The sequence below is a fragment of the Mchenga conophoros genome, linkage group LG5, assembly GCF_057382185.1.
Source record: "Mchenga conophoros isolate Kocher_MC1m ecotype Shallow Benthic linkage group LG5, M_conophoros_male_GT1.1, whole genome shotgun sequence".
Lineage (NCBI taxonomy): Eukaryota > Metazoa > Chordata > Actinopteri > Cichliformes > Cichlidae > Mchenga > Mchenga conophoros.
The window spans coordinates 7,139,125-7,149,884 of record NC_140530.1 but is presented as its reverse complement, the minus strand read 5'-3'; the positions used below and the strand labels follow the sequence as shown (position 1 = coordinate 7,149,884).

The following is a 10,760-nucleotide window of genomic DNA, read 5'->3' as shown; positions in this document are numbered from 1 at the left end:
TGGGAGTGCTGCTGCTGCTGCTGCTGGAGCAGATGCAGCAGCAGACAAACCACAGAGCAAATCTTTGTCTAACATGTGAACAAGTGTTTTACATTAAGGGCATAAGCTCGCTTTTGGTTTTTGGCAGAACCATCATATGATACCACATCTCCCTCTGCAGGTGATATATGTTACTGCCATCCACAACCTTGCTGCCGCTGCAGAGGACTGTGCTACACATTGACAGCATAAAAGATGCGTGAAGTCAAGATTGATAAAATATTTAATATCTACTCAAAACTAAGGCCCAGGCACGAGGAAAGGTCCACTAGACAATATTTTGGACAGATATTTTATGTGTGATGTGTGAGGCCTATGCAGAACAGCAGCACGGACATGTGCTGCATCACCCTGTTATATTGTCCACTTGATGGTGACTGCAGCTGGACTCCACAGTCCCAGTGAGTTCCCAATGGATGTTATGAGTGGACCGTTAGTCTTGTACAGTCCCACTCAGGTCAGTCTGCCTGGTGTTACAGCTTAGAGTCCTGGTGTACTGCTCTATCAGCCGGTCTATAAGTCAGCTGTTTGATTGTAATGCATGTTACTGTATGGCAAATTCTACTTGGTCCCCTTTCCCATCAGTTTAAGATGTGTTTCCTGGTTTTGAGTTTATTTTCACTGGGTCTGTTCACTTCTGGAATAACTTACCTTCTACAATCTGGTGTCCTTTCATATGTCATAGATCATTTTCTGATTTTAACTAATTCGCAAAATTTGGTATTTAATTCTTGTTATTTCTTAACTTTCTTGGTTATTGTTTGGCTCTTCTTGTATTTGAATGCTACATAAAACCTCACGATCAACTAAAGTGACCCTATTAGTATATGCAACGTGACTTACTGAATGCTTTTCTCCCACAGCTGCTGTTGAAGTGTTTCCTCTGACATTTGTGCTGAGTCCATGTGTGTTCTGCTGAGTTATGCTGGATGGATGCACCCTGCCTCCAACCAGAGTGTTCTGTGTCTCTCCTCCTCCTCTCTTCGCTCTCACTCCTTCTCGTGTGTGTGTGTGTGTGTGTGTGTGTGTGTGTGTGTGTGTGTGTGTGTGTGTGTGCGTCACAGTCTATAAAAGCCTCTCTATTGTGGGGGTGCAACTCTGCAGAGGAACTCAAGTGCAGGCAGAGAAACAGCCAGAGGAAACAAAAGACTGCACCTGGCCACCTTCTTGTCTGTGAGTAACATACACAATATGCTGCTTTATGCATTTAGCTCAGTGTTTTATTTAAAGCAGAGCATGTCATTAGCATGCGTGTCATGTAGCTGTTATGCTTTGCAGGGGGAAATGACTCAGTAGTTTTTTCTCAGTCTCAGTGAACAGCAAAATGCAGATCCAGTATCTTGCACAGTGTCTGATGCACAAAACTCTGTGAGACTAAAATGACAAGTTATCGTTTTGGGCCTTAATGCAAAAATGATTAGCTCATCTTAAAAAACATTGTTGGTACCAGTGCTGAAGCACACAAACACCAGGCATATAAAGAGAAAGCTAATGACCAGGCACTGTACATACACTGTATTCGAGCTGCTAGAGTTTAAAAGTGTTGCTATCCCTGGTTGTTTTCCTGCTGACTGATGTCTGTCTGATGACTGCTTGATCCTCTGTGATGCCTCCTATTCAGCATGTAAAGCGTGAGGCTTTCACCCTCTCTGCTGTGCTGTGAGTCAGCAGACAGGGTATTAGTGTTTGGGTTGGGATGTTTTTGAGACTATAGGTCTCACCTCATATGCTCCTGAGCCCACCTAAACCACATATGCTGATCATTGATTGCACCAAATGTCACAAAGATTTCAGTCAATTTAAAACAGCCTTTTGCTGTAAAGGAAACTCTAGCACCATGTGACCACTAAGAGTCCCAAAGTCACTATGATTCTCCTTGGATGTTTATTTACATGTGCTTCCCGAGCACAAGCCTTTGCCTTATTGGACGTTCCCCATTGAATGGAGTTCAGCAGTCTTCCAGCTGGCATGACACACACACACACTACTGTTCCAGCACACTACTGTGTAATATAGAAGAGACCTGTATGAGTACCTCTCCTGCAGCTAAGCCAATACCTACATGAAGGATCTGGTTTAAATTGTAATACTGGTCCAAGTAGCAATTTCCTGTTTTTCCTGTGCAGGTCGTGCCTTCTCTGAGTGAGCTGTAATCATGGCCAGAAACCTGCTGAAGAACCCCAGCGGAGAAGGTAAGATATTATTTTTCCCTCAGTGGATTAGAGAGCATGATGAGCATTTCATCAGATGCTTTTTAAAGTAGTAGTTTTGACATTTTGTTTATAACTTTTACTTTTTGCAGAGCTTACCTCTTGTATGAACCTTACATGTACACAAGAGCCTAGTGTAGGATACAGGATACCTCCAAAGTTACAAAGCAAGGCAGAATCCAAGCAGTCAAAGATGAGACAGGGAGCAGTGCACACATAAGGAGGTTCACGGGGAGGCCACTGATCCGAAAGAGGGAGCACAAGATGCTTTGGGTAGACTGGAAATGGGGCACAGGGAGAAACAATAACGAACAGGAGACATACACACAAGAAGTAGTGTTATTCATTTAGAAACATGTTTCTAGGCACCCGGTGAATGGTAGTCCAGTGTCCACTTTTCTTCTTGGCTCTGCTTTTGGTCTTCACCAAGTTCTGGGGGGGGGGGTATCTGACTGGTTTGCCGTCGAGTGTGTTCAATAACTTGCTAATGATTTCTGCCTTTTACCGTGATATTTTAGGATGTGACACTGAGAACAGCTGTCAGCTTTGTTCACTTTTGTTTCTCATAACTTACTCATAACTATTTCATAACAGAAGTTGCATAGCTAACAAGTTACTCACCAGATCAAGACTAAATTAGATTTCTTTTTAAAAACTATTAGTTCTGGTCTTGTTTTTGAGGCCGTTGCGTGCTGGCCAGCACTCAAATGCAACTAATTGTGCTCTTGTATTTGACCCAATAAAGCTCATGTAAAAAACAAAACAAAACGAAACATAATACTGTGACTGGAAGCTTGAGACTGTGGATTTCCCTCCCAGATGAGCTGAAATTCTGGGAGCTGATAGAGAATGGTGGGAGCCAGTGGAAGGTGGAGGACATGCCGGGAGACTGTGGTCATGACTTTTGCAGTGAAGGAGTGACTAAATACTTTGCAACCTCCTTTGAGTGAGTAGTTATCACATACAACATATGAGTATTGGTCACACCACTACATTCTGTCAGGCTTCTTTTAGGGTCACTGGAAAAGGTTTAAATGGTAAGCATTTGTATAGCGCTTTTACTAGTCCCTAAGGACCCCAAAGCACTTTACACAACCAGTCATCCACACATTCACACACCGGTGATGGCAGCTACATTGTAGCCACAGCCACCCTGGGGCGCACTGACAGAAGCAAGGCTGCCGGACACTGGCGCCACTGGGCCCTCTGACCACCACCAGTAGGCAACGGGTGAAGTGTCTTGCCCAAGGACACAATGAGACTGAGACTGTCCAAGTCGGGCTCGAACCGGCAACCTTCCGATTACAAGGCGAACTCCCAACTCTTGAGCCACGATCGCCCCATAAGACGTTAAAATGTTTGGACAGATAGTTATGATACTCTATAATACAGCGCATAGTTCTAACAGTATTATTGAGTCTGTCTCAACAACATATGTACATGCATAAGGTTTTACTAAACTACAACTTTGTTATTCACATGAAACATATTAAGTTCAATTTAAACATCATATATGTGGCAGAATGCTTTTTTTGTTTTCTTCCCAAAATTAGTTCAGTTTGCAAATATATCCTGTGTGTCCCAGGCTGTGTCTGAAGAGGCAGGTGATTGACCTGCTGGCAGAGGGATTCTCATCTGAACAGCTGGATGCACAGCCTCCTGTCACAGTACAAGACTGGTAGGACACGTCTGAACAGACACGTTATTTCCTTTGTGTCAGAGAACAGACTCAGTGATTAAAGGGAAGCTCATCCTGCAGGTACTGTGGGAGGACGGACTGTGGCTGCACCTACCAGATGACCGTGTGTCTGCTAGATGAGAGCCACGAAGTCATACAGGAGTTCAGACCAGATTCGGTGACTCTGGACCCCGACTGTGATGACTGCTCATGGAAAGAGGTTTTTGAAAGCCCCTTTAACTGTTGGTAGAACCTCAAAATCCCATCCTTTCGTGAACCTCGGGACCAAAAATTGTCCCGCCCCAAAAGTGCTCTAAAAATGTTATATATCAATATTTTTTTCTACTTTAAATTAGTCAATCTTTTAAAACTACTTCTGCTTAAAATATCCATGTCAAGTTTTAATTATATTTTCATTGTTTTAACCCTTTAAATCCCAGTTTTATTACATGAGCGCCCTGTTTTTTTAGCCCCAAAAAACAAAAAAACTAAATATTTTCCAAAAAAAAACATTTGAAGTAATATTTGTTTGTTATTATAATTAGGCCTTTAGATGGACCAAAGATTGGCACCAACATTCATTTCGATCCACTTTTATTTTTTTTGCAGGAGCGCATTTCATAAAATGCACACACTATCGGTCCTAATCGACCACGCCCAAAAAAGTGCTATAAAAAATTTATATATTAATATTTTATTCCACTTTAAATTAGCCAATCTTTTAGACCTACTTCTCCTTGAAATATTCATGTCAAGTTTTAATTACATTTCGCGGATTTTAACCCTTTATATCCCGGTTTCGTCACATGAGCGCACTGCTTTTTTGCCCCAAAAAACATAAAACTTGAATATTTTCCAAAAAAAACATTTGAGGTAATATTCAATTGTTATTATAATTAGGCCTTTAGATGGACTAAAGATTGGCACCAACAGTCATTTCGATCGCCTTTTATTTTTTTTTTCAGGACCAGAAAATGGTCTCCAGGCGGCAAATGCTGCTCCTCTAGGCCGAAAAAAGTGCATCTTCCCGGGGTAAGTCGCGACGATGACCGGGGCACGATCACCGGGGACTGCTTTTTCCAGCACACACGTCCGATACCACGTGACAACAAATACATCATTTCCTGTTGACTAAAAAAAAAAAAGCACCCTCTCACGGTCCTAGGGACCGAAAATGGTCCCGCCCGATCAGCGGGCGAAGCCGCTGCTGCACGCCGGGAATCAGGCTTCTTTCCCCGCAGGTCTGTCTAAGCAGCCCGCTGTTTTCCAGCCCGGGGTCAAATGTGAAGCAAGGGCGCCACCCGGTGGACAAATAAAAAAAATTACAACTCTAAGGCCTCCTCAAAAATGAAAATGAAACTTAAAAACATCGACGATCCCTTTGACCGTAATTAATTTGCAGTGAAAAATAGCGTTTATAATGGGTTTCAAGGGGCAGAAATCGGCCACGAGGTTCGATAGTGGATGTATGCCTTTTATTCAGCCATTTAAGCTCATTTAAAAAACTCAGACTGAAATTTTAAAATAAAATGGGAAAAAAAATACATGTTTGAAAATTTGGCTATACTCCATTAAACACAGTGGAAATGGCGTGGAATTAAAAAACGCAAAGGCCACGAAATGGTCCCAGGTTCTACCAAGGGTTCAGTTAAAAATCAGATTCTTATAAATGTGTGACAAACACAGTGCTCTGTATCCTGCATTACAGCTCACAGTGGTTTTCTGTCTGTACTGCAGGTTAACCACACGTTTTCTGACTATGGCCCTGGGATGCGTTTCATTTCCTTTGAACATGGAGGACAAGACACTAAGTTCTGGGATGGCTGGTTTGGAGTCCGTGTCACTGGAAGCTCCGTTACTATTGAGGTTTAAGCAGCACTGACAACAGAAAAAGGGAACCACATAATAGTGAAAGGTGGAGAATAAAGAACTAGAATATTATTGTCAGAGCTTTCGATTGATGGCCAGCTTTGCCTTATCCTGCATTTTGCTTTTCATGCTGTGAAAACACTGCTTCACATTTGTAAAATGACACAACAAAACCCTACCATCGTGTCATCTTGGCTTTACTAACCTGAAAATCCTTAAACTGCTGCCTGCACCAGTTATTATCTACTACATAATCTGTTAACTACTACCTCTGTGGAACTACACTGTGGGTTGAACTAAGGGACTGACTTGATGAGTGGGGTTCTGAAAGTGACCACATTTTATCAGTTAACCTGGAATTATAATTAGGATATAAACCAAAAAGTTAATAAAGAATTCAATGGATTATGACTTGTCCTCATTTATAAGAAGACTGCTTGTAGGGGGTTGAGAATATCAAGATGGACGTACTTCCTCTGCTACTGCTGACTATATGTGGTCACAAAGGCTTTCTCGATGGACCATGAATCAATACATCATATACAAATGTTCGGTAATTTATTCAAATATTTTTCTTTTAATACTTCTGTTCTGCTACAGAGCAGAGGGGTAATCTTACCACCACACCCTTACAAAAAAGGTGGGGTGTTAAATATAAGAGCTGCTGATCTGTTGGTGTCTTTGGAGATGAAGGACTCAGGAAGTAGCTGCTGTTGATGGCTTTTTGTGTTAATTCATCTGACAGATAAAGTTTTGTCAAAACACAAAGAAATGAAAGCACATATTCAAAAAAACTCACTTTTTATTTTTTTTTATAAATCATACTCAGGTCAGAGTAGATGCCATAGGGTAACAAACAATACAAATATTTATAGGTTACAAAATTAGTGACTGTGGCAAAAACATGCAGGAGTAGCTCGTGAACAGATCAGTGAGACTCTGACGAGTCTATATGAGCTGTGGTAACACACAGACATTAAGGACAATGGATTTTAAAGTTACTATTAGTTTGTGTTCATGAATCACTGAAACACAGCCTCATGGCCAGAGCGGAGCGTAGTGTTGCATTAAGTATGCTGGTAAGAGAATGAAAACTTTCAGACAAAATCTGAAGAGCTAACATGGACCAAAGAACTTTGTTTCTCCAAGACTTCCACCAGTCTGCAGCTCCACTACCTCCACCTAGAAGTCCCTGAATCCAAAAGGATGTGTGCCTCTGAATTAGTTTGTGATATTCTCTTCAAAACATCAGGACAGCTGTTCTTATACAACAGGGTATGTATTTAAGAATGTATGACACTACATATGTAGTAATGGTAAAGAAGGCTTCCAAAGGTACGTGAATCCAGATCAGCTGAAACAGTTCAAAGCTGGGCCAAAATTCACACACGATGGCAAATTCATCCGGATAACTAACAGACAGACTGACAGAACACATACCATCACTGGAAATCACACGGACAGATAGAATAGACTTCACTCGCAGTAGGACATAAAAATGTGACCTTCTACAGTCTGTGATTGGGTCAGAGTGAGACATCACTGTAAGGTACTGGCTGAAAAACACAGTGGAGTGGAGGAGTGATAGCAGGATATTAAAATACTCCTAATAAAAACGTAGGCAGGTGACAACAAGTCAGGAGAGCATAATGTACAGACTAGCAATGTTTATGACCGGAGCTGTGCCAAAACTGATGATTTCTTCAGTAAAGCTGTGATTTTTCCTCATTACTATGGTACTTTAACGCCTGCAGCAAGCTTTAAATATTAAGAAGTTAAAAATAAAGCACTCTGTCAAAACAGGCTCTTAACAACTCACTGTTGCAAAGTGACAATGAGTTGTTAGAGGAGAGGTCCAAAAACATCTCTCCTCTCATGGATATCAGCCTTAAACCCATTTCCGGTTGGCTGAGAGACTTCCTGGGTTAAGAAAGCAGGTAAAAATATCACTATGTATGTTTGACCTGGACACCTTTCACATGCACACCTCGGGGAAAGGAAACATCAGTAACCTGATGCGCCTCAACATCAGCTTACAACAACTAATGTGTGGCATTTTCAAGTCCGCTGCAGGGCCAGGAACTGGAGTCTGTTAAATGTCACATGTTGCCTGATTCAACACCAGAAACAAATACTTTTTAAATTGTTTCCAGCAGGTGGCAACAACAGAGATGCAGCTGAATATAAGAGAGCAGTCTGTGTGTGTGTCTCTCCATGGTGTTTTTGGAGGGTGTGTAAAATAGGAGGACAGAGCATCATTCTCCTTGTGACTGCATCTGTTTACAAAAGGCCTCAAACTGCTGCTGCTCCAACTCTGTCATCACCTTGTTCAAAGCATAGATCTGCAAATGAAAGAAAGCAATCAAATTTAATGTCTGTTTATGATTTTAGGTTGGGGTATGTGTGCTAGGTTTAATAACAAAAGGGGATGATGGCCACCTCTGCTCTCTGCCGCTGCTTGAGCTCTTGCTGTGCAGACTTCTGCTTGGCTCTGTCTCCTCTGGTCGGGGTTGAGTTCAGCTTTGGTTTGTCTTTACGACACGCAGGCTCCATGGTGATGGTCCACTAGAAATGTAACAAGAGACGAGCATCAAATGGTCTCATAATGACAAAACATTAAAAAGAAAACCATATATTGTGACTAAAAATAGAGTCAATATGAGAGCAAATCATGATGGATTGTCTAATGTGATCAAGAAGAGTTCAGTAACACATAACTAGCTAAACCTAATGAACAGCTAGTGAAACAAACAAATGAGGAAAACAACAAAAACGAGTGGGTGAGAGAAGCTGTAGTTTCAAGGTTTACAATCCACTGCCCAATTATACAGCCGTGACATCAAGGTGGCAACTATTCACAATACAGAAATTTGAGAACATTTAAATAAAAAAGGAAACAAGAGAACTAAACCCTTTGATGTAGAAGATTAAGACACAAAAAGCGCAACTTTTAACAAAAATGACCCACAAAATGAGAAATATATCAAGTTTACTTAACTAATTGTGGATTTTATACATTTAAATACTTATTTAAATGCATCACATCACCCCTCCCCTTTCCCTCCAATTATCCAGTGTGTGTTTGTGTATGTAGGCCTTTTTAAACAAGTATTTTAGGCAGTGTCATAACCAGCTTTATGATGAATGCGTTCCACATTTACACAGTTTTAGGAGTTTAGTTAGGACCTTACATTTTCATTCCCTGGACAGCGGGAAGTTTTAACGATCTTTCCCCCTTATTTTCGAACAAAAACCATTAACGGAGTTAATGGATGATAAATGAGCGTTAGCTTTGGCTGTAAAGCTGCAACAGCAACAAGAGCGAAAACAACTGTGCCGACACAAGTCAAGTGCTCCACAAAAAGAGAAATCTAAACGTCCTAAATGTGCAGCTCTAATCCTTTATCGCCAAGATCGTCTCTGTACATGTAGCTAATATTAGCGAGCTAAGAGTTTGGTTTTAATAGAGTAACATTTCAATCGCCAGCAGCATTTTAGATTCTGATAATGGTACACTTACCCTACAGTTGACAAAGTAAAGACAACAAGTAGAAAAGGCGTTATAACGTGCTTTGACCACCCTTAATCAGCTTGTAAACTGACTGCAGCTAGCTACTAGACGATCACTAGTGCTACCAACAAACAAGTCCGTGTTTAGTCTGCGGGCATTTGTGGAAGGTTCCGGATATTTTTCCTTCTTTTTCTATTCAAATTTGCGGTCAGCTAGAGGCAACAAAACCACATTGGTGCCCTCGATAGGTCTTATGTAGTTTGTGAACTTGGAAAACTAAAAAACAAACAATAAACAAACAAACAAACAAAGAAAAAAAATGTGGAGAAAATAGTCTTAGTTTTGTATTTGTTAATCTGATAAAAAATAATAAAAAAAAAGTTGTCACAAACTTCCTGATCAGGCTTTTATGGACATGTTTATTGAGACTTTGTATGTCTACAAGACTGAGTCAACTTCTTCCAACTGTTTCTGTTGAAATATAATAAAATATACTGATATTCCTTAATCGTTTCTCTGGCGTAATAATTAAAAAAAAAAAATACTAAAACTAACACTGAAACTAATAAAAGCTAAACTAGAATCAAAGATATTCAAATAACAAAAACTAAACTGAAATGCGCAAACACATTTTGGAAACTAACTGAAACTAAAAAGTTAAAATAAAATAAAATAAAATCTAATAAAAAACAAAAACAAAACCAATAATTCTGGATCCCACATTAAGGCAAACTCCATGAATTTTGGTAGATTTGGCAAATTGTTTCAGAATATGTCTGCATCATTAAAAAAAACTGTTACCAAATGCTGATCCTTTTTTGCTTGTATGTGTACTGTGACATGTTTATGTCTGTATTCATGAAAAAAAGAAGAAAATATTCACTGATAGATGTGTAAACATATACATGTTCAGATTCATGAATATGACTTAACCCAAGCAATTTCCTGTTCTGCTTTACAGACCTGCACCAAACTATCAAATTTATTATATATTTACTGAGGAAATGCTGTTTAGGTTATGAATACTTTACATTTATTAGTGTGAGTCTAACTGTCTTTGAGAATGAATTATAACTGTTAGATATTCATAAATGAACCCAGCCACAGAGAGAGTGAGGGTGTGATAGGAAGGGCATTTGGTGTAAAATCATATGCAAACATGATTCATAAGGACATGCAGATGGTTGTTATGATAGAGGATGATAGGGATGGTGTGAGATGGAGCCAGATGATCCACTGTGGTGATCCAAAAAGGAAGTGTGACAAAAGAAGAAGAAGAAGATATTCATAAATGATTTTGTGGCATTTAACCCAATAGATTTTTAAGTTTTTCTTTGACTGAGGTCATGTCTGATGCTTAGTCCAAAGGACAGAGGTTTCCCATCAGCTGTGATCTGTAACCTGTAGCTTTACAGAGAAAGAGTTTGCAGACACAAATCAATTGTGCTCCCTC

General features: G+C 40.2%; 2 protein-coding genes across 3 annotated transcripts; one reads left to right on the top strand and one right to left on the bottom strand.

Moving 5' to 3' along the window:
• The first annotated feature begins 1,083 nt into the window (after positions 1 to 1,083).
• Positions 1,084 to 6,202, top strand: fbxo2 (F-box protein 2). 2 transcript variants are annotated; one of them, XM_085272979.1, is made up of 7 exons: positions 1,084 to 1,212; positions 2,166 to 2,231; positions 3,069 to 3,195; positions 3,835 to 3,927; positions 4,009 to 4,147; positions 4,893 to 4,959; positions 5,665 to 5,801. In XM_085272979.1, exons 2-6 carry the CDS (start codon positions 2,195 to 2,197, stop codon positions 4,932 to 4,934), a joined length of 438 nt encoding a protein of 145 aa, XP_085129105.1. In that variant the 5' UTR covers positions 1,084 to 1,212; positions 2,166 to 2,194; the 3' UTR covers positions 4,935 to 4,959; positions 5,665 to 5,801. The 2 variants fall into 2 exon arrangements, with proteins under 2 accessions (XP_085129105.1, XP_085129104.1); XM_085272978.1 differs by lacking the exon at positions 4,893 to 4,959 and having other exon boundaries at positions 5,665 to 6,202.
• A 378-nt stretch (positions 6,203 to 6,580) lies between these two features.
• On the bottom strand, positions 6,581 to 9,481 carry svbp (small vasohibin binding protein). Its single transcript, XM_085272980.1, has 3 exons — positions 9,317 to 9,481; positions 8,236 to 8,361; positions 6,581 to 8,138 (listed from the first exon to the last, which is right to left on the bottom strand). Exons 2-3 carry the CDS (start codon positions 8,347 to 8,349, stop codon positions 8,052 to 8,054), a joined length of 201 nt encoding a protein of 66 aa, XP_085129106.1. The 5' UTR covers positions 8,350 to 8,361; positions 9,317 to 9,481; the 3' UTR covers positions 6,581 to 8,051.
• Positions 9,482 to 10,760: the final 1,279 nt, after the last annotated feature.